The sequence below is a fragment of the Apodemus sylvaticus genome, chromosome 7, assembly GCF_947179515.1.
Source record: "Apodemus sylvaticus chromosome 7, mApoSyl1.1, whole genome shotgun sequence".
Taxonomy (NCBI): domain Eukaryota; kingdom Metazoa; phylum Chordata; class Mammalia; order Rodentia; family Muridae; genus Apodemus; species Apodemus sylvaticus.
In genome coordinates, this window is record NC_067478.1 from 4,344,834 (window position 1) to 4,367,616 (window position 22,783).

At 46.8% G+C, this 22,783-nt stretch overlaps 1 protein-coding gene across 1 annotated transcript in view; it reads left to right on the top strand.

The window, feature by feature from the left end:
- Window positions 1-20,791, top strand: part of Scn11a (sodium voltage-gated channel alpha subunit 11) — a 62,290-nt gene extending 41,499 nt beyond the window's left edge. Inside the window, exons 19-26 of the mRNA XM_052186978.1 lie at window positions 1,451-1,624; window positions 5,279-5,380; window positions 5,784-6,053; window positions 6,973-7,026; window positions 9,779-9,920; window positions 14,627-14,727; window positions 15,898-16,168; window positions 19,262-20,791. Of these exons, the coding sequence (XP_052042938.1) occupies window positions 1,451-1,624; window positions 5,279-5,380; window positions 5,784-6,053; window positions 6,973-7,026; window positions 9,779-9,920; window positions 14,627-14,727; window positions 15,898-16,168; window positions 19,262-20,292 (2,145 nt within the window). The 3' untranslated portion in view covers window positions 20,293-20,791. The remainder of the gene's footprint in view (window positions 1-1,450; window positions 1,625-5,278; window positions 5,381-5,783; window positions 6,054-6,972; window positions 7,027-9,778; window positions 9,921-14,626; window positions 14,728-15,897; window positions 16,169-19,261) is intronic.
- Window positions 20,792-22,783: the final 1,992 nt, after the last annotated feature.

Sequence of the window (22,783 nt, forward strand, 5' to 3'; positions counted from 1 at the left end):
GGAGAGGGAGAGGGAGAGGGAGGGAGAGAGGGAGAAGGAGAGGGAGAGGGAGAGGGAGAGGAGGGAGAGAGAGAGAGAGGGAGGGAGGAAGGAGGGAGAGAAGGGGGAGAGAGAGGGAGGGAGAAAGACAGAGAGGGAGGGAGAGAGAGAGGGAGAGAGAGAGAGAGGGAGAGGGAGGAGAGAGGGAGAGGGAGAGGGAGGGAGATGGAGAGGAGAGGAGGGAGAGAGATGGAGAGGAAGGGAGGGAGGGAGAGGAGGGAGAGAGGGAGAAGAGAGGGAGAGGGAGGGAGAGAGGGAGAAGGACAGGGAGAGGGAGAGGGAGAGGGAGGAAGAGAGGGAGAAGGAGAGGGAGAGGGAGGGAGAGAGAGGGAGAGGGAGGGAGAGAGAGAGAGAGGGAGGGAGGAAGGGAGGGAGAGACAGGGGGAGAGGGAGGGAGAAAGACAGAGAGGAAGGGAGGGAGGGAGAGAGAGGGAGAGAGAGAGAGAGGGAGAGGGAGGAGAGGGAGAGGAGAGGGAGGGAGAGAGAGAGAGAGGGAGAGGGAGGAGAGGGAGAGGGAGAGGGAGGGAGAGGGAGAGAGAGAGAGAGGGAGAGGGAGGAGGGGAGAGGAGAGGGAGGGAGACGGAGAGGGAGAGGAGGAGAGAGACGGAGAGGAAGGGAGGGAGGGAGAGAGAGAGGGGGGAGAGGGAGAGGGAGGAGAGAGGGAGAGGGAGGGAGAGAGACGGAGAGGGAGGGAGGAAGAGAGAGGGAGAGAGACGGAGAGGGAGGGAGGGAGAGAGAGGGAAGAGAGAGAGAGGGAGAGAGAGAGAGAGAGGAGAGAATGATGAATATGAATGGTGGCCCTCAACTTGCTTTTCTTTCTTTAGTTCAAGATCAGAGGGGCTGGAGAGATGGCTCAGCGGTTAAGAGCACTGACTGCTCTTCCAAAGATCCTGAGTTCAAATCCCAGCAACCACATGGTGGCTCACAACCATCTGCAACAAGATCTGACTCCCTCTCCTGGAGTGACTGAAGATAGCTCTACAGTGTACCTACATATAATAAATAAAATAAATCTTAAAAAAAAAAAAGATCAGAGCCCATGGTGTGGAAGCACTCATAGTGAAGGCATTTCTTTCCACCTCAGCTACCCCAACTACGCACAGTCTGTCACAGACAGGCCAGAGGGCGTCACCTCAATTCCAGACCTGCTAACTTAACCAAATTAGCCGTCATAGAGATCCAGTGAAGAGAGACTTTGAGATCACAGGGTAACGAAATATGGATATGGAATCTTCCATATCATTCAACAAGCAATCCATTTTATTGGAAAAGACCTGCCTTAATCTGTTTATAGCAAGACCTTATCACCAAGACACTGACTAGTTTTTATCAACATAAAATATGAAATATTCTAAATCAAGGAGCTCTGCCAATATTCAGCCTGGAAAATGGTTATGCTCTCTTTTTTCAGATATTTGAAGATGTCAATCTCTCCAAACGGCCCCAAGTTAAGACATTACTAATGTGTTCTGACAATATTTTCACATTTATTTTTCTCCTGGAAATGATTCTGAAGTGGGTAGCCTTTGGATTCCGGAAGTATTTCACCAGTGCCTGGTGCTGGCTCGATTCCCTCATTGTGGTGGTAAGTTTACTGTCTCTGTGTCCTTTTTTAGTTGGGGCAGGGACTGGAGTCGGGGACTGTCAGGGGGCTGCCTTGCCTGTCCTTATATGGATGGCTCTCAGTACCATTACAGTACTTACTGCTGACTGCCATCTGTCCACCATGTGGTCCAGCCCCCCTGGCTGCCCCTCATACTTGCCTTTCGTAAACACACTGACCAAGCATCTCCATGAGCACCTCCTCCACTTCTCTCTCTGAACCACGCTGTGCCCAACCCAGAGGAACTTCAGGCATCCTCTATTTTTCCTTCTCCTTCCAATCTTTTCTCCTTTTCCCATTTTCATGTGTGTGTGGGTGTACATGTATGTATGCATGTGTGTGCATGCACTTGGAAGCCAGAGATTGATGTCAGGAACCATCCATGTGCTTACTCTCCAATCTTATTATTCAGGAAGGCTTCTTAATCAAACCCAGAGCTCACTGATGTGACTGTTCTGGGTGCTCTGGGGACCCCCTGCCTCTGCTGTCTGAGGCTAGAATTTCACGTGCGAGACCACGCCCACCCAACATTTACAAGAATTCTGGGGATCCAAACTCTGGACCTCATGCTTGCAGGGAAAACACTTTAAACAGTGAGCTACCTCCCCAGACCTCCCAGCCCATCCAACTTCAAATTTTTTATCTTTAAAGATTTGTCAAGGCAGAGCAGTAGTCAGATCACGAGGCAGATCCTGATTTTGGTGGCATTGCCATCTGCCATCTGCCACGTCACAGAGAAAGAATCCTGTAGCTTGGGTTAACAGCCTGCTTCAGGACATAGAGGAGACCAGTGGTGACCAGGGCTCCATTGCTAGAGTTAACAGTAGCAATAGTGGCCGTATTCCGATGCTTTCTCTGCACCACAGTTGCTTTAGCTTTTCCTGAGGAGAAACAACGTCTGTCTCCTCATCCCAGATGGACACCAGTAGACTAAAGGACAACTGCCACGTCCCACTTGGTGAGACTGATGAGTCCGTTGAGCTTCCTCATGGACTGTGGGTGACCTAGAACATCTGCATCACGGCAGAGTTCCGCCCCATCGGTAGGAGGTGTATCATGGGGCACTGCTGTCAATCAACCTTCCAGTCCCTGCATACCCTAGCTTCTCCCAAGATCACCTGTGCTGGGAGAAGGAGGATCCCAGGTAAGGGATTCCCAGGTCTCCCTTCTTCCACACTCTAGGGAGTGCCCATAGACCTGGCTAGCACTGGATCTGTCTGCTCTAGTTTCCATGGCCACCAGGTATAAAACCCAGAATGGTGCCATGTTATGCCTGGAGAGAGAGAAAAAAACTTCCAACAGCCACATTTTCTGCCATCTGTGCCAAATGTCTTCTTTCTTCTACTTGTCATAGTCACTCTCTGAGGAGGGGACTTTTATTCTCCCTATATTCAGAGGAAGAAAATAGCCCAGAAAGGCTAGGAACTGCTCAAGACTTCCTGGCGGGAAGCAGCAGAGCTGAGAGCCAGACCTAGTAAGTCTCTCTCCTGGGTACAGGACTCTCACATGTACATAACACATACACCGTCATACAGATGCCACTCCTATTATAGAAGGTAGGGAAGGGGCTGGGATGGTGCTTCAGTTGGCAGAGTACTTGAAGCACAAACACTAAGTCCTGAGGTCAGATCCCCAGCTCCCATGCCAAAAGGCCAGGCTAACACAGCGGGATAATCCCAGCTCCGAGGAGGTAGAGATCAGAGGATCCAGAGGCTTGCTAGCTAGGTTGGCGAGCTCTGGTTCAATGATACTTTGTTTCAAAACCTAAGGTGGAGAGTGAGTGAGGAAGACACTACTGTTGCTGTCAGACCTCTGCATGCACATGTATAATGTGCATACTCACAAAACCAAAAACCCCAAATGAAGATTATAAATAACTTAAATTCAGCACATTCAAAACAGTGTAAACCTAGCAGCAATCCCTAATTATATCAAAGAGTGTTCTAAAGACACACTGTCAAAATTACCAGTAGTTCCAGGTGGTTTGTATAGGCAACTTTTACTAAGTTTTAATACGTTCAACAGTAATCAAATTGTTATGAAGACTCGAAGAGGGAAGCTGCAAACTATCTAGCCTTGAAACCCTTGCTTGCTTATTTGTTTTTGAGGCAGGGTCTCCTGTAGCCCAGGCTGGCCTCAAACTCTGTATGTCACTGAGGATAATCTGGAACCCCAGTTCTTCTGCCTCACTTCTCGTCTACTGGGACTGCAGGCCCAGCCCAACACCAGTGCAGTCTTGCTAAGAAAGCAAACAGAATGAAACCCAAGAACAGAGATAAACAGCCAAAAATAAATTTATAATCCTATGTCTATGACTCTCAAAGGAGGCCCTCTGTGGGTGAGTCCCAGCACTGGTCTTGACACTGGACAGACTTTGGTGAGGATCCCAGCTTTACAGCTGGTCAGCTCCATGTCGGAAACAAGGAACTGATGTTGCTTCTGGTCTCCTCACTTGTAACCCAGTCTTACCACTGGGAGGAGACACTGCGACCATGGCAAACTTTATGAGGGAAAACATTTAATCAGGGCTTGCTACCTGTGTTGAGGCTTAGTCCACTGTTATGGTAGGGAGCACAGTGGTAGACCTGGTGCTGGAGCAGTAGCTGAGGGCTACACCCTGACCCACAGGGTGTTGGGTGGCTGGGGAACGGGGAGCAAGACTGGGTCTGGTGTGGGTTTTCAAAACTGCAGAGCCCACCCACTCCAGTGATACACTGCCCCCAACAAGGCCACGCCTCCTAATCCTTTTGATCCTATCAAACGGTTCTACTCCCTGGTGACTATGCATTCAAATATATGAACCTACAGGGACCATTTTTATTAAAACCACCAAGATTACATACACATCAATCAGGATTACATACAATGGGGGGGCCATCAAGATATCTCAGCAGGTAAAGATGCTTGCCACTAAACTCTATGACCCTGGTTCAGTCCCCAGAGTCTGTATGGTGAAGAAGAGAGCCAACTCCTAAAAGTCACCCTCTGACCTCTGAATGCCACACAACGCCCGCCCTCCCACAATAAATAAATCAATAAATGGAAAAAATTTAAAAGAATCCAGATGACAATTTCTATAATGATTTTGGAGTAGAAAAACATGAACTGTTTTGGAGTAGTAAAGCACAAAAATATATAAGTCCAACTCTACTAAAATGTAGAACTTTTTTTTCTTCTCAGCAGTGCTAAAATTATAATTAAAGACAGATCAGACCCCAGGACTTTGTTGTGTACCTGACAGATATTAATATCTACCCATAATATATAAAATATATAATACAAATCATAAGGAAATGACAGCCAAAGGTGACGGTAAGCAAAGGACACACAGCGCCTCACAGAAGAAGGCCAGATTGCTGGCATGTGTGAGTAGCAGACTCATTCATGAGCCGGCACAAAAATACATTTGAAAGTGAGAGTTTGTCTCATTCATCAGTTGAAAACCATTTTTCCCTCCAAGGGATAGCTGTGTTGGGAAGAATGTCAGAAATTAAAAATCTGTAATTACCGCCAACAATTGAATTGGGATAGTCATTATGGGGAAAGTTTTGCATTATTTGATAACATTACAAAAAGTGCCAACTTATACTAGACATGCCGTCCTCCCCAGACAGCCTCTCCTCTCCTCCTCCACAGGTGTCAGTGCTCAGTCTCATGAACTTACCCAACTTGAAGTCCTTCCGGACTCTGCGAGCACTGAGGCCTCTGCGGGCGCTGTCCCAGTTTGAAGGAATGAAGGTACGTGCCCAGGTGGATGGGTGGGCACCCGGCTAACAGGACTGGAAGAAGCCAGCTGCCTTCGGTCTCTGTCAACACTTTACTGGGGTCTTATCGAACCAGACCAGGGCCTGGACTGTGAGAAGAGAGAGGACTATGGGCCATCTCTGGACAGCCAAGGGCTCTGTCCTCCCTGTATCTAGGGAAAGACACGCCCCGTGTATCTAATGTCATTGTCACAGGACATCTCTGAGGTCATCCTTGGTGGCCATACAAGCAGAAGGTAGAGCTCATTATGGGGATGTTCAGAATAAAGACAGAAGAACTCTAGGAGGCCTGTCCTGCATACTGGGTCTCCGCTGGGAAGAAGGAAAACATGTCGGGTGCCTCTTCATAATGTTTTCCTTTGTTTTGCCTCCCCAAGGTTGTTGTCAACGCCCTCATCAGTGCCATCCCGGCCATCCTCAATGTCTTGCTGGTCTGCCTCATTTTCTGGCTCATATTTTGTATCCTGGGAGTAAGTTTTTTTTCCGGGAAGTTTGGAAGATGTGTTAATGGGACAGACATAAATAAATATCTCGACCGTCACAAAGTTTCAAACCGAAGCCAATGTGAAGTTTATAATTACTCGTGGAAGGTCCCGAACATCAACTTTGACAATGTGGGGAATGCCTACCTCGCCCTGCTGCAAGTGGTAAGTGCTGTGGCTCTGTCTGTCTGAGGAAGCTTGGAAGAGTGAGCAGTCATTAAACACAGCAACTCCACTGAGATCCTGGTCCTGTTCACATGGTGGGGGCGGGGCAGAGTCTCTACACCTGGAGTCTCCAACTTAGTTACTTTTCTCCTTACTTTTACAAAACACCTGAAGCAGTAGTTACTTTTCTGTTGCTGTGATAAAAGACCCAACAAAAGAGAAAATTTCTTTTAAAAATCTTTCTTAGATTTTTTTTTTTTTTTTTAGCTTATAGCTCTAAAGCAAATACAGTCCATCACAGCTGGGAAAGAATGGGGATAGGATCAGGAAGCTCATCTATACATTCCATACATCTATAGGCATGCTATAAATCCTCAAATCCCATCCTCAGTGACACACTTCCTCCAGCAAGGTTCCACTTCCTAAAAGTTCTATAATATTTCCCAACTGCACCAAGTGGGACCAAGTATTCAAACACAGGAGCTTATGGGGTGGTCATTTCTCATTCAAACCACAGTACCTAACAAAAGCGACTTAACACTGGGCTAGTTTTGCACATGCATTGAGGGACTGGACCACCACGGTGGGGAAAATGTGTGCTATCAGGAAGAACCTTACCTGCCTCTTCATTTCCAAGCAACATATTGCGTAGACGTTGAATTTGTTTTTAAATCATTAGTCTTGGAGAATGAAGAAGACAGAGATTAGGCACCATCCCTACCCCCAGCCCCCCTACCCTTCCAACCCCCCACCCTCCAACCCCCCAACCCCCAGCCCCTGTCCTTCCACCCTGTCCTCACATCCTCGACTGGGGACCTCCCTCTGGGGCAGAATGGAGTATCAGCTTACACACCCAGACAAGCTTTTGTCCGTTGATGAAAAAGTCTACAGCTGTGTCTGAGTTTTCTACTTGTTTCAGGCAACGTATAAGGGCTGGCTGGACATTATGAATGCAGCTGTAGATTCCAGAGAGGTGAGTTAATGTCTCACTGTGTTCTAGAATGTTATGCTCAAACAGGAGATACTATGAGTTTGCAGACAGCCCCTAACTTCCTGCAGGGCACCTTCATTATCCCACATCCTTGGAGACAAAATTACAATGCAGACATGGCCTGATAAAGAGATCACTGAAGTATCTTCTATGTCTGACAGCCCAGTATTCTGTAGAATCCAACATTTCCTCTGCATGACAAGGGAAGAAATGAAAAACGTTCATGTAGAAGATGCAGCCAGAATAAGAACCCCACGTGTCCTAGCCTGGTTTTGTTCCTGTGATAAAACACTAGCCAAAGTGACTTGGGGGAGGAAGAGTTTTTTGTTTTTATAAACTTACAGGTTAAAGGCTGTCCTTGAGAGAAATTAGGGCAGGAATCAGGAAGCAAGAACTGAAGCAGAATCCCCAGCGGGGGAAAACTGTCTTACTTCCTCTGACTTCTTTAGGGTTACCATTGCTGAAATGGAACACCATGACCAAAAGCAACCTGGGGAGGAAGTGGTTTGTCTGGCTTATATACCACACCAGTGAGGGAAGAAGCAAAGGCAGGAACATAAACCGGGCAGGATCCTGGAGACAGGATGTGCTGTGGCAGCCATGGAGGGGTGCAGCTTACTGGCTTGCTCTTCATGGCTTGCTCAGCCTGCTTTCTGATAGCACCCAGGACCACCAGGTGGCCGCGCCTACAATGGTTAGTGCCCTACAAGCTTGCCTACAGCCCTATCTTATGAAGGCAATTTCTTAATTTAGGCTTCTAAATCTTTAGTGACTCTTGCTTGTGTCAAGTTGACATAAAACTCTCCAGCACACTTCACCTGGCCTGCTCAGCCACCTTCCTTATCCAATTTGGGTCCACCTGCCTAGGGTCAGACCCTCCTGCATCGGTTAGGAATTCAGAAAATGCCCTACAGACTTTCCCACATCTGATAGATGTAATCGTCAGCTGAGGTTCCTTCTTCCTGGGTGACATTAGTTTGTGTCAACCTGACAGAAACTAAGTATCACAGCAAGGTACTCCAACTTTCCTATAGCTCATCTACAAATGATGGACAGGAGGGAACCACCTTTCAAAGCCTGCATGTCTTAGCTGGGGAAGCGTTAAGACAGCAGACATGACCAGCAACTGTAGAACTGCAGTGAAAGAGAAAGTCAGAATTGAGTCTCAAAGTTGGAGATGCACCTGGCAGTCTAGTGTGTTCCCTGTTCCTTGTCTGGTTCAGTGGAAGGATGAGGAGAGTTAGGTAGAGCAGGGCAGTTGAGTCAAAAATGGAACCAGTGGGGGAGTTCTGTTAGTTTCATATCATGATGCATCTGTGGTCAATGTATGGAGGAATCTACAGAGTGGATACCTGTAGTGAGGGTGACAGACAGGTGGGCTGGGAGCAGGAAGGATGCTGTACTGAGGAAGGAGAGTCTTCATGGCTACCGGGTTTCATCATAGCCTAAGGTTGGCATTTATATGCAGTATATGCAGATAGTGCATAGCAACAAACCACTTAGCTTAATTCTCAGTACATTAACAAGACCTCATTCCTGGAAAGCCAATGCTAATAGTAGAGACTTAGTGTTACTGTTGTAATTCATCGTAATATTTATATCTCATAATTATGCATTTCATATATACAACTTAAATGTTTAATTTTTAACTTATTGTTTGTGTATGTGTGCATATGATACGTGTGCATGAATGAGGACCAGAGTTTGGATCCCCAGAATCCACATAGATGCTGGGTTGGCATGGGAACATTCCCTGCCTGTAATTCTAGTGCTTGGAAGGTGGAGATGGGATTCCAGGAGCATGTTGACCAGCTAGACTAGCTATCCTGATGAGCTCTGGGCTCAGATGAGAGGGCCAGGGCCTCGCTGGGTGGTTTGCTATCAAGGCTAACAACCAGAGGTCATTCCCTCTGATCCACATGGTGGACAGAGAGAACCAGCTTCTGCTAGTTGTCCTGGTCTCCATAGCTATGCCATGGTGCACTCGCACACGTGTGTGCAAACAACATGCACAGACACACACACATATATGAACATGCATATGCATATACATAAGAGAGAGAGAGAGAGAGAGAGAGAGAGAGAGAGAGAGAGAGAGAGAGAGAGAGAAGCCCAGCTGAGCAGGGTCGTGTGTGCTTTGTAGCGTTGCCCTGAGCTGGGAGAGCTTGTCCTGAGCTAGTGTCCACGCACGAGCTCACCTCCCACTCACTCGTCTGCCTGTTCACTCTTGTGTCTTGAGAATCAACCTCCCAGAAGGCGTGCCAGACGCTGGCATCTCACAAGTGAGAAGACACAACCACAGGCAGAATGTTGACATCATGGAAGGGTAGAAACAGCTGCATAGCAGCCATGAAGTCCAGTCCCCTCTGCCTGAGGTGGGTGTGTCCTGTGCTGGGTTCATCTCAATGGCACATCCATACAGACATCTGGGAGACTTCCGAGAGACAAATACCACCACGTCCCTCCCCCTTTCTTCTCATCCGTTAATGCTTGCTCTTCATTGTCTGGGAGAAAAGCCCAAGCCGCTTGGTTCCCACCTCCCTACCGTGTGCAACTGGAGCTTAGCAAGAGACCTAGAGAAGGGGCGTCCAGGGGTGCACAACTCCCGGCCGGATGCCATGTGGTTAGACTTGCTGGGGAAATCCACTCTGGTCTCCCGAAGGAGGCAGCTAGGGCAGCTCGATCTTTCTCCCTTCAGTAACTGTTTTTCTCTCATTAAAACCGTCCCCAACAGAGGGATGAGCAGCCAGACTTCGAGGCGAACCTCTACGCCTATCTTTACTTTGTGGTCTTTATCATCTTTGGTTCATTCTTCACGCTGAACCTCTTCATCGGCGTTATTATTGACAACTTCAATCAGCAGCAGAAAAAGATAAGTATGCATGCCGGCCTGGCTGGATCCTCTCCCCCGGCTCTGCCAATGTTTGGAGGGGAACATGATTCTAACGCAGAAGGCTGTAGAAGGCTGTTCACCGCAGCTGTTCTCACATGCTCAAGAGCAGCCGGGGAGCCCACCTCCTTTAGCCTAGAGGAGACCGGAGTGGTCTCGGAGGTAAGGGCAAGAACCAGGGGTGGCGGTGCCTGTCTCTAATCCCAGCACTTGGGAGGCAGAGGCGGGTGGGTCTCTCTGAGTTTGAGGACAGCCTGGCCTACCAAGAGAGTTCCAGGACAGCTGGAGTTACACAGAGAAACCCTGTCTCCAAAAACAAACGAAAAACAAAGCCAAACAAAAGGCAAGAGCTGTGGATTCTGCTTGCCCGCGGGCTCTGTCATAACTCCGATAGCTACTGCTGCGTTGTAGGCTGCGGCTGATTGGCCCTGAGGCGGATGGTAACCAGCATGGTTACCACGTGTGCACGGCTGTCACAGTTCAGTCATGTGGCAGGAGTATATTGTTGACCACAATAAAGAGAAACAGGGCCCCCCTCTGAGATGGTTGGGTCCCGGCTCCCAATGGCCTGAGTAGGTCTCCCCAGCCTGCTTGGACGATACTTGGGGAAGAGGAGAGGTTAGGGAGGCCCCGCCCCAGGCACTGTAACAATCTAATGTTTATTTGCCTGATCCTGAAAGCCACTGGAGCTCTGGGCTAACACTGCAAATTATGGAAGATAAAAGAAACTTTAGGCCGGGCAGTGATGCCGCACGCCTTTAATCCCAGCACTTGGGAGGCAGAGGCAGGTGGATTTTTGAGTTCAAGGCCAGCCTGGTCTACAGAGTGAGTTCCAGGACAGCCAGGGCTACAGAGAAACCCTGTCTCAAAAACAAAAAACAAAAAACAAACAAGTAAACAAAAAATCAAAGAAACTTTAGATCTATCTACATCTGTTGTCAAATGGTGACTGCTTCAGACAATGTCTTGTCATTTTGACACAATTTGGTATAATCCTCTCCAGTAAAGAAACCAAACCAAAAACTCCCTGAAAAACAAAACAAAATATAACAACAACAACAACAACAACCAAAACAAACCCCTTTGCTTTATATGGGCTGGTGTGCCTGAGATGTCTATGCGCTTCATGTGTGCAGTGCCCAAGGATGACAGAAGAGTGTGTCAGATTCACTAGAACTAGAGTTACAGATGGTTGGGAACTACCGTATGGGAACTTAGGTCCTCTTCAAGAGCAACAAGTGCTCTTAATCACCGAACCATCTCTGCAGCCTTCAAATTCTTAACCATATATAAAAATACATATATATGTTTATATGTATGCATGTATGTATGTATATGTATATATGGTTATATATGTATATGTATATATTTTTTGCATCACTGGCATTACCTTACACTTTTAATTTTGGGATGTATAAGCTCATTACTCATAGCCTATTTTATAAAATCATTTTTTGCTGTAAGAATTTTCAGGGCTAGGGAGATGACTCAGTGGGTAGGAGTGCTTGCTGTGCAATCATGAAGACCTGAGTTTAAATCCCGAGTCCCCATGTTGAAAGCTGGGAATGGCTCCTCACACCTGTAACTCTAGTGCCATGGGCATAGAGATGCGAGGGCCTCGGGGACTTGCTAGCTCCTAACCTCGCTCCAGTCACCGGTAGACCCTGTCTCATGGGAATAAGATGGAGAGCTATTGAACAGGACACTTCATGTCCTTTTCTCTGTGCACACATGGCTGCACATATCTGTCTCTTCTCTTTCACCACCTAAGTCTTCTCTACATTTCTCGGTGGCTTAAGCCATCACGAGCATCCTTAAAATTCTGGTTATTTTCTTAGTATAGCATCCCATAATGAAAACATTAGAGGTGTTGCCCAATCACTTCCCAGATCGGAGAATGGCTGGAACTGAGTCCTTACCACCCATCGCTAGCTTTTGCAATCAACAGATGTCCAGGAAAGTGTTGCAGCATGGTTTTATATTCCTCCACTTGGTCATTAGTGATCACAATGTGCCTCGGAATGGGTTGTTAGTGTTCGATCAGTTTACATGCCTTGCTAAAGATCAGGGTCCTAACACTAGTAAGGGTCATCTGCTTATGTCCTTTGATTCTTTTAAAGACAAATGGTCATTCTTTTCTTGTGCATATTCAGTCTATTAAGTCTATTTCGTGAGTTTCTTTTTGTATCATGTTTGTGTGCATGTGTGTGTGCCTATTTGTGTGTGTTTGTCTCTGTGTGTGTCTGTGTATGTGAGTCTGTTTGTATGTCTGTGTTTCTGTGTGTATGTCTCTGTGTGTCTGTGTTTCTGTGTGTATGTCTGTGTGTGTGTCTGTGTTTCTGTATGTCTGTGTGTGTCTGTGTTTCTATCTGTCTCTCTGTGTATTTGTGTGTATGTGTCTATGTGTCTGTGTGTGTGTGTGCATGTTTTCCTCAGCATCTCTCCACCTTATTTTTTGAGGCAGGGTCTCTCACTGAAACTGGACCTCATTGATTTTGCCTGTCTCTACCTTCCTAGCGCTGGGATTGCAGGCCCGCGCTGCCACACTTGTAAACCTTTATCTTTTCAGTCTTGGCCACTGGCTCATCCATGCTAGGCAAGTCTTTACCACTTAGCCACAATACCCAGACCCGCACCCCGCTTTCTATGTAGGTTCTGAGGACTCAAACTCTGGTCCTCATGCTCACACAGCAGGCACTGCCCACTACCCCTCCCTGCCCCAGTTCTTACATTTTTTATTAATGTATATATATTTAAAATCCTTATAGACCCGAGTTTTTGTGGACTCAAACCCTGCCTTTGGGTTTTCTCTCCTTTAGGAGCACAAGGCACTTCCGACCCCTCAGCTCAGTGTCTGGTTGTTGGTTTTTATAACTGTGCTAAGGCTTGTTTAAATTTTTCTGCCTATCTCTTCTAATTCATCTGAACTGTGCCTCGCTGCCAACCTCCGTCCTCAGCATCTGCTGGGAAAGTCCGGTGCTGTTGGGACGCTGCCTTATGAAGTCTGCTGCTTAGGGAGGAGGGAGACGCTCCTGGTCCCCTCTGTAATGCACATCCTGATTGCAATCAATACCTGCAATTTGGGTGTCAGCCTTACAGCGTCGACTTCACCCTCTGCTGGAAAGCCTTGTGCACATCACACTGCGGCATCCTTTTGTTTTATCTTTTACATTATGGAAAATTTTAAAAGTGAACAAGAACATTCTAGAATGAACCTAAAACACCCAGCACCCAGCATCATATTTATTACAGAAGAACATGCTCTTGCCGGCGATGCCCCCACAGACCCCTCCTGCAGGATTTGTTTCATGTCGTTCGTAAATGTTTCACAATGTTTTTTGAGCACATACAAATGAAGAGCAGTCCCAGGCAGAGTTAAGTTTTTTGAGTCTGCTGGCTTGTTTTGATTTTTTTTTTTTTTTGAGTCAGGGTTTTACAATGAATAGCCCAGGCTATTCTCGAGCTTTTTGCAAACTTATTTTTAAGCCTCATTTATCACTGTATGCACATGTGCATGGTATGCTTGTGGATCTGGACCATGTAGACATCAGAGGACTACTCCATAGAGTCAGCTCTCCTCTTCAGTTCTTATGTGGCTTCTGGGGATTGAACAAAGGTCTCCAGGCTCGCGTGGCAAGCACCTCTATCTGCTGAGCCATGGTCTCCGTGGCTGGTTTCAAACATGACCAAGATGTCATTACATTACCTAAAAAACTTGAAACGAATTCTTCAAATTCATCAAATTGTACTTATTCCGATGGACATACCTTTTATCTTTCTTTCTTTCTTTCTTTCTTTCTTTCTTTCTTTCTTTCTTTCTTTCTTTCTTTCTTTCTTTCTTTCTTTCTTCTTCTTCTTCTTCTTTTTTTTTTTTTTTTGGTTTTTCGAGACAGGGTTTCTCTGCGTAGCTCTGGCTGTCCTGGAACTCACTCTGTAGATCAGGCTGTCCTCAAACTCAGAAATCCACCTGCCTCTGACTTCCAAGTGCTGGGATTAAAGGCGTGCACCACCATTGCCTACTTTTTATTTTTCTTTAAGTCAGACAATTCTGCTATCTTCCTCCTCCTCCCCCTCTTCCTCCTCTTCTTTCCCCCTCCTCTCTCTCTTCCTTCTCCCCCTCCTTTTTCCCCTCTTCTCCCTCTTCCCTCCCCTCCTCCCTCTTCTCCCCTTTCCTTTTCCTCCCCCTCATCCTCCTCTTCTACCCGCACCTCTCCCTCCTCCTTCTTTCCCCATCCTACTCCTGTCCTTTCTCCCCTCCCCCTCCCCTCTCCCTCCTTCTCACTATTACTATTAATGTTGCTTTGCAGGCTGGCTTGGAACTCACTGTGTTACCCAAGCTGGCACCAAACACATAACAATCCTTTTGCCTCAGCTCCCAAGTACCAGGGTTACATGTATGAGCTGCCTACGATGTCTGGCTTTGTTTTTCTAAGTTAGTATACAAAATAATGCGATTCATTTTGGTGGTTTTTGGGGTGCGACTCCCTGTATGTGGTGGGCATGGAAGGCTCCCTTCTCTTTAGCCCTGTTAATTTGGGCTTTTCTCTTAGAGAGACTAATAGTGACTAAGTTTTTCTTTTAGCTTTGTTTATTTTTTTCAGAGAACAAAGTCCTAGTTTCTTAAATTTAGGACTTTATTGGAAAAGATGGCTAGCAGAAGCTAATCAGGTGTTGATTTCTCCATGCACTTAGGTGGCCAAGACATTTTTATGACAGAAGAACAGAAGAAATATTACAATGCAATGAAAAAGTTAGGAACCAAGAAGCCTCAAAAGCCCATCCCAAGGCCCCTGGTGAGACCAACTGAGTCTAAGCACACATGCAGGATGCATGACCTGAGGGCGCAGGTTTCTAAAAAGCCTCCGGTTAACTTTAAAAGGAAGGTTTTTTTTTTTGTTTTTTTTTTTTTTTATTCTTTTAAAAGTATTTGTGACAGTGTATGTTTAGGTGAGTGCAATGCTTTCAGTGGCCAGAAGAGGGCATCAGATTCCCCCAGAGCAGAAGTTAAAGCTATCTGAGCCAGATGCTTAGGAAATGAACTCAGGTCCTCTGCAAGAGCAGTATGCGGTCTTAACCACCGAGCCATCTCCCCAAACCCCAGGATAGTTAATATATCATATTAAATATTATATATTTTCTTAGAACTTAAAAAAACAAGATGTACCCAAGTCCTTAGGAAAATTAGACATGTATGTTCATTATTGAGAGTCTGACCAATACATTTAATTTTATCCTAGCACAGAGTCTCATTAGGTGGCTCTTGTGGCCTGGAACTCACTGTGTAGACCAGGCCGCCTTGAATTCACATAGTCCCTGTCTCTGCTTCTCACATGCTTGGATTAAAGACATGTATCACTACACCCAACAAAAATAAATCTTAAAAAATTTAAAACTTAAAAAAAGAGGGGCCAGTGTTCAACTTCATCCCCAGGCATACTACAAACCCACCAGTTCTCCATCTTTAATAATCACTGGGCTGGGATGTTGGTTTTCTAGCCTGTTCCAACTAGAATTAAACACTGACATTTAAGAATTGTGTGAATGCAGAGTTCTGCTGTCATTCCGATTATTCTGAACTGGTAAACAGAGCCTTGGAGATGTCTGTCCCATTTTGGCCAAGAGCAGTGGACCCTCTCTGTGTCCATCTCTTGGGTAAATGCAGATGTAGACATCAAGGACCATCTTTATATTGTTGAAACATATGTGAGCCATTTTATCCCAGCCTCACATCAAAATTCTGTTGCTACTGGGGATATCTTTGATTTAGGTTTTTGTTTTAAAGTGGATGTAAAAGCTCGAGGCAACACACTTAGAACAGTTGCCCAGCCACAATGGGAAGCTAGGAGAATTTCTTGTCCTTCGAAGGAGTCTTGTGTATATTTCAAGGAAATGCCTTCATTGTAAGAGAAAACAATTTTTGTTGTCTTAACGGCATAATTTTCTCCTTTCTTTTTCCTCCTCAGAACAAATGTCAAGCCTTCGTGTTCGACCTGGTCACAAGCCAGGTCTTTGACGTCATCATTCTGGGTCTTATTGTCCTAAACATGATTATCATGATGGCTGAATCTGAAGGCCAGTCCGAAGAAGTGAAGAAAATCTTTGATATCCTCAACATAGCCTTCGTGGTCATCTTTACCATAGAGTGTCTCATCAAAGTCTTTGCTTTGAGGCAACACTACTTCACCAATGGCTGGAACTTATTTGATTGTGTGGTCGTGGTTCTTTCTATCGTTAGTAAGTAAAACCAGTAGCCAGGACCTTCCAGGAGAGGCAGAAGTAAGCCCTAAAAATAATTATTTGGAAGTGTGTTCAGCTTCTCCACAAAGCAACAGATTAGGCTTAATGAAGCATCTGGAAAAACCAGGTGGCAGTAGGGGGCTAAGGTGGGCGTGCTCTGTTGGGAAGTTGCCACAGGTGGTGATTTCCATTCTCCTGACCCATTTGCTTGCTCAATGGAGAGAAACAAAGTATCAGAGAAACAAAATATCTCCACTAACAGTTGTTGCAGTGGTTCCTGACATCTCAGGTGGCAGAATGGGAATTCCACCTCTCCCCTGCCATTGTGAGCCCCCACTGGCCGGTTGTGGTTTTAGGAACTTGGCCCTCAGTACTGATATTGGTGCCTGGGTTCAAAACCCACAAGGGTACCAGAGCAGCTTCTGACCAGGGTCCATTGCCGGGGCTCCCTTGCTTCCCACTCGGCTGTCAAGACTGCCTCATGTGAGAAGCAGTACCTACTCCTCACCCTGAATCCCATATTTGCCTGGACCAGGGGATGGGCTGCATGTGTCCCAGCTGCTCTGACCCCACTCGCCACTCGCCAGCAAGCCTTTGTCTGTAGTCAGTGGATTTTCACAGCCGCAGTCCTGACGCATCAAGCATGGAGCTCATGGGAGGAAGAGAGTTGGTAGTACACACTCCCTTTCTTCTTTTGTGTTTTCTTTCTTACTTTTGGTGTTTGGAACATTTTTATTTTTATCATTTTAAAATTATGTGTATGGGTGACCAAGGAGACCGGGGTCAAAAACATTGAACCTCTGGAGCTAGACTGCTAAGCACTGACCTGATGTGGGTGCTGGTGACCAAACTCAAGTGCACTGCAACAGAAGCTCATGCGCTTCACCTCTGGGCCATCTCTCTATCCCGATTGATTGATGGATGGATGGATGGATTGATTTTATTCTTTTGTGCTGAGAATCAAAACTCAGCCTTGTGCATGTTAAGTATTATACTTCTTCATGGCTACACCATTACAGTTTATTTGGGTCCTTGAAATTTGATTGTAACTATTCCATTAATTTGACTTTTCCCCCTCTCTTTCTTTTTCTGAGGAGGAATGTTAAGATGGGGTGTCACTCTAGTGCAGGTTGACCTGGAATTCACCATACAGCCCAGGCCTGCTTCAAGCTCATGTAAACCTCCTCCTTCAGCCTCCCGAGTGCTGGGATCATAGGTGTGTGCTGCCACATCTGACTTAACTTCGTCTTTCACGTGGTGCAGGAGGGTCCGAGAGTCTTTCTCATAGTTCAGAAAGCAATGAAGACAAGGAGAACTGAGTTTTACAAATGGAGGCTTCATCCCATCTCGGAAAGGTTGTGTCACAGGTTTAGACATGAGTGGCTTCTCTTAATATCAAGTAATGCAGGTTGTATACGTAATTTGCTTCGGTTCTAAGCTGTGAAGTTTATGTAAATAGTTTAAATAGGCTTGTATGTTGGCAGCAAATTGGAACTGTGATCCTTATTAATTACTCCTGATCCCAAGTTCTGGTGAAATTAATGTCAATAGAGGTTAGAGAATGGTGGACCTATGAGTCGGGGACCTCCCTGAGCCAAAGGGAGCACTATGAGCCCTTCCTCCCATAAGCGAAGAGGGTCACCATTCTATCACCCACTCTGGGATGTGCTGGGCATTGTGTGGCTTCTAGAACTGTCTCTGGGATCCTTCTAACAGCTCCCCGGTGTTGGAAATCACACACGCCACGAGAAACTTTGCTCCAGAGCAGGGCAAAAGCTTCACCAGAAGCCAAATGCTGTTTACCAATGTGCAGAGTTCCTCTCACCTTTATGTGCCCACACGCTAGTACCTGGCCTCCACACTCACCCCAAGCTCCTCCTTGAGCTTCAACAGTAATGCGAAGTGAGTGCGAGCGGGAGTCCAGGAGTTAGCCGTCTAACTGACGAGCAAGGCTTACTCATTTTAGTTGGATACCAAGTCATGTGGTTCACAAAAAAACCAAAACTGCACTCAGAGAAAAGACAGATTCACACCAGCCCGATCAGTCCAGGAAGGATTTACTGCTAACCCGAAAGGGCGGGCATTGCTGTGTGAGCACCGTCCTGGCTAGGATCGTCCGCCAAACTAGCATCAGTCTTTTACACAGTCAGATAATGAGGTTGAGTGAGTGGGGTCTCTGTAGTCCTCAGGAGACTGGCGAAAGCGTTTTCACTGCCATGATCCCTGATGACGTCAGAGCGAGGGGAAGACCATGTCTACACAAGGCGAGCATGTTCCAGCCATTCTACAATATTTGGGCCAAAATGTAAACCTTTACACCTCATAGCGCTTGCCTGCTGGGCAAGCAATGAGAAAATGGGGTGACATTTTGGGCCCAAATATTCATCAGTTTGCGCAAAGCTCTGAGACACCATTTCTGGGGTGTCCACAGCAGAGAACATGTGTGAGCTTCGTGAGACCCCAGGGGTCCTCAGAGTGAGCAGAACATCAAATAGGGATCGACGGGCATCTCTGGAGTCTAGGAAATTCTCAGGTCTGCCACCTCCCTCCAGCTCTGCATGCTACAGTTAGTCCTCACTGCAGAGGTCTGTATCAGAACCCCAGATGACTACGCATCCGTCCCTTTTAATAAGTTCGGGTCTCTCAGATTCTGCCCTTTTCCTCTGTAGCTTAATCAAGACTTAGGCCATACCTCAGGAGAAATGTCTCCATGCACTCTAAGTCAACGTTTGAAAAAGAAGGGGCTCTTTTTTCCATCTTGCATCCAGTAAATAGGGGAAATCATGGCAGGTGTCACCCCGTGGGTAGCTAAAAAGAAATGCAACAGGTAATCGCCCTTTGTAAACTGCCGTGTTTGCCTTCCTTCAATGGCTTATGCATCCCAGCCCCCATCAAAAAGTCCCATCTAAAATTATGTGGCCCTTAGAGATTATTTTTCAAATTGAAACACAAGTGGACAGTTCTTAGTTTTGTGTATAAATGACAAAGTGTGTGTAACAAGTTGGCCCCCCCTCAGGATTCTGAGGTGGGAGACTGGCTGGGTTCGGAGCTGGAGTGCATGCTGGGAATTCACTGCTCCTCCCTCTCTAGGTACCCTGGTTTCCGGCTTGGAGAACAGTGACATTCCCTTCCCGCCTACGCTCTTCAGAATTGTCCGCTTGGCTCGCATTGGCCGAATCCTCAGACTGGTTCGTGCGGCGCGGGGAATCAGAACGCTCCTGTTCGCTCTGATGATGTCTCTCCCCTCTCTCTTCAACATCGGCCTGCTGCTCTTTCTGGTGATGTTCATTTACGCCATCTTTGGGATGAATTGGTTTTCCAAAGTGAAGAAGGGCTCTGGGATCGACGACATCTTCAACTTCGAAACCTTCTCGGGAAGCATGCTCTGCCTCTTCCAGATAACCACCTCGGCTGGCTGGGATACTCTCCTCAACCCCATGTTGGATCCAAAAGCCCATTGCAACTCTTCCTCACAGGACAGCTGTCAGCAGCCACAGATAGCCATAGTCTACTTTGTCAGCTACATCATCATCTCCTTCCTCATCGTGGTCAACATGTACATCGCCGTGATCCTGGAGAACTTCAACACAGCCACGGAGGAGAGCGAGGACCCTCTGGGGGAAGACGACTTTGAAATCTTCTATGAGATCTGGGAGAAGTTTGACCCTGAAGCAACACAGTTCATCCAGTACTCGGCCCTCTCTGACTTTGCTGACGCCCTGCCCGAGCCGCTGCGCGTAGCCAAACCTAATAAGTTTCAGTTTCTCATGATGGATTTGCCCATGGTGACGGGCGATCGCCTCCACTGCCTGGATGTCCTCTTCGCGTTCACCACCAGGGTCCTCGGGAACTCCAGCGGCCTGGACACCATGAAGACCATGATGGAGGAGAAGTTCATGGAGGCCAATCCTTTTAAGAAGCTGTACGAGCCCATCGTCACCACCACCAAGAGGAAGGAGGAGGAGCAATGCGCCGCCGTCATCCAGAGGGCCTACCGGAAACACATGGAGAAGATGATCAGGCTGAGGCTGAAAGACAGGTCAAGTTCATCGCTCCAGATGCTTTGCAATGGAGACTTGTCTAGCCTGGATGTGAGCAAGGTCAAGGTTCACTATGACTGAACCGCCTCCTCCACCCCACCTCACAGCCTCACCGCCTAGCCTCCAGTCTCTGGCGACCAGGCAGCGGACTCACTGGACAGGCCATTCAACTTGTCTCCTTGACTGAAAGGGGTGATAGGTTGGTGTCTATTTTTAAGTAATTCTTCGGAAGATTTAATGTAGAAAGGACCGCAAAGGATACTCACAGTAACAGAAGGCCTGAAGGGCGGTTCAAATCATGTAAAGATAAGAAACAAGAAGAAAAGATCACATGGAAACTGCAGACTATGTTCTCAGTACATTCCCCAACGTGTCTGTTCAGTGTTTAAGTGTGTGACCTGCCACATGTAACTCCTTTGCATGTTAAGTGTGAAGTCAAAACCCTGCAGTAAGTAAATAGCTTGCTGCAGGTGTTTCTACCAGCATCACAGACTTGGGTGTACCGTGCAAACCTGAAGCATGACTCTGACTTGTCAGTTAGCACCCCAACTTTCAGCAGCTCCGATCTCTGTCCCAGGTGTTCAACAAATAAATAGATAAAAGAAACGTCTACTTTTCATTTCATTGAGACAAGGGCCAAAATGTCCTCTTGCTTGGTGGTTGTATAAGCGGGTATGGGTGTGTGTGTGTGTTGATTTAGCCCAGAACCAGTTATCTGTCAGGAAGGTGGTTTGCAGTTGGCTCTTTGGGAGGAAGAGGCTTTGTGTCTCAGTGTCACAGATTTCTGTGATGTGAATGTTCCCACCATAACTGGTTTCAAGTTACAAACACGGAAGTTATTCAAGGATGAGATGGGAAGAAATGGGTGTATTAAATGTTCCAGAGCCAGCCTGGACTGGCTCCAGCCACCATTTCCTGGATCCAACAAGAAGTCTGCTTGATTCTGGGTAAAGCACCTGTGGAGTTAGCGCATGGCTGGGGGTGGCTCAGTTGGAACCGTTGCTGGGCAATATGAGAACCTGGAACTCACATCTGGGTGGCAGCCCACCTGTGCTGGCTCGTTTCTTTTTTTTAATAGCCGACTTGATGTGCTTAGAGTTACTTTGAAGGAGGGAACTTTGGTTGAAGAATTGCCTCCCTCAGATTGTTCTGTGGCCACATCTGTGAAGAAAGGTCTGGATGATGATTGACGTGAGGGCCCAGCCCACTGTGGGCGGCACCATTCCTAAGAAGGAGGGTCTAAGTATATAAAAAGCTAGTCAAGCATGAGCTAGAGAGTAAGCCAGCAGACAGCACTCCATGTTTCTGCTTCCGGGCTTGCCTCCAGGTTCCTGCCTTCACTCTCTTCAGTCGTGGAGTCTTACCTGGAAGTACAAGCTGAAATAAACCCTTTTGTCCCCGAGTTGTTTTGGCTACGGCACTTATCCCAGTGACAGAAACAGACTAACCTCTGGTACCTTGGAGGAAAGAGGAAGGAGGTGCTTGTGCGACCAAGAAACTTTTGAGATGAGCCACAGGAGCACCATGCGGGACTGAGAGACTTCGAGGGAGTTGCCAGTTCTAAAGTCACAGTGAAGTTCTCTCCTTCTGGTCTGGGAGGTGACAGACGGGGCAGGCTGATGAATGTGTGCCCTTATAGATCCTTGTATAGAAGCTATTCGGGGGTGGACCTTACAAATCCCTACCAAGGGCTCTCCTTAATTGAAAGTAATGTTTTCCTACAATTGATTGTGGCCACACCTTCTCCTTCTCATCTCCAAGATTCTCACAACCTCACTCATTCAGTTCCTCTGTCTGTCTATCTGTCTGTTTCTCAAACAGGCAAATAAAAAAGGAGAAAAAAATGAAAAGGAAACATACAGGGAAACAGGCACAGGCACGTGTGCATGTGCACACATGCCACACACACACATGCACGCATGGATGCACGCACAAAACTCATAAAAACACAAAATGGGATAGCATATCATACAAATGAAAGATCAGTAAGATGAAAAGAATGCCCAGACAAAGCAATATAATTTTTAAAAAATCTACAAAATACCATTGAGTTTGTTTTATGTTGGCCATCTACTGCTGGGCATGGGGTAGGCCCTTAGTGCAATTTATATATTGAGTGAGACTCTATTGGAAAATACTAATTTTTCCTTCAGTCCCCCTTACAAGTCTATCCACCCCTACATGGGCCAAATGGGTTTCTTCTCTTTTTTTAATGTTAGATATATTCTTTATTTATATTTCAAATGTTGTCCCCTTTCCTGGTTCCCCTCCCCAGAAAATCCCATAAGCCATCTCCCCTTCCCCAATCAACCCACCCCCACTTCCTTGTCCTGGTATTCCTCTACCCTACAGCATCAAGTCTTTCAGGACCAAGGGCCTCTCCTCCCTTTGGTGTCTAGCAAGACCACCCTCTGCTCCCTATGTGTCTGGAGCCATGGCTAGCTTCACGTCTACTCTTTGGTTGACGGTTTTGTCCCTGGGAGCTCTGGGAGTACCGGGTGACTCATATTGTTGTTCCTCCAGTGGCGCTGCAAACCCCTTCAGTTCCTTGGGTCCTTTCTCTAGCTCCCCA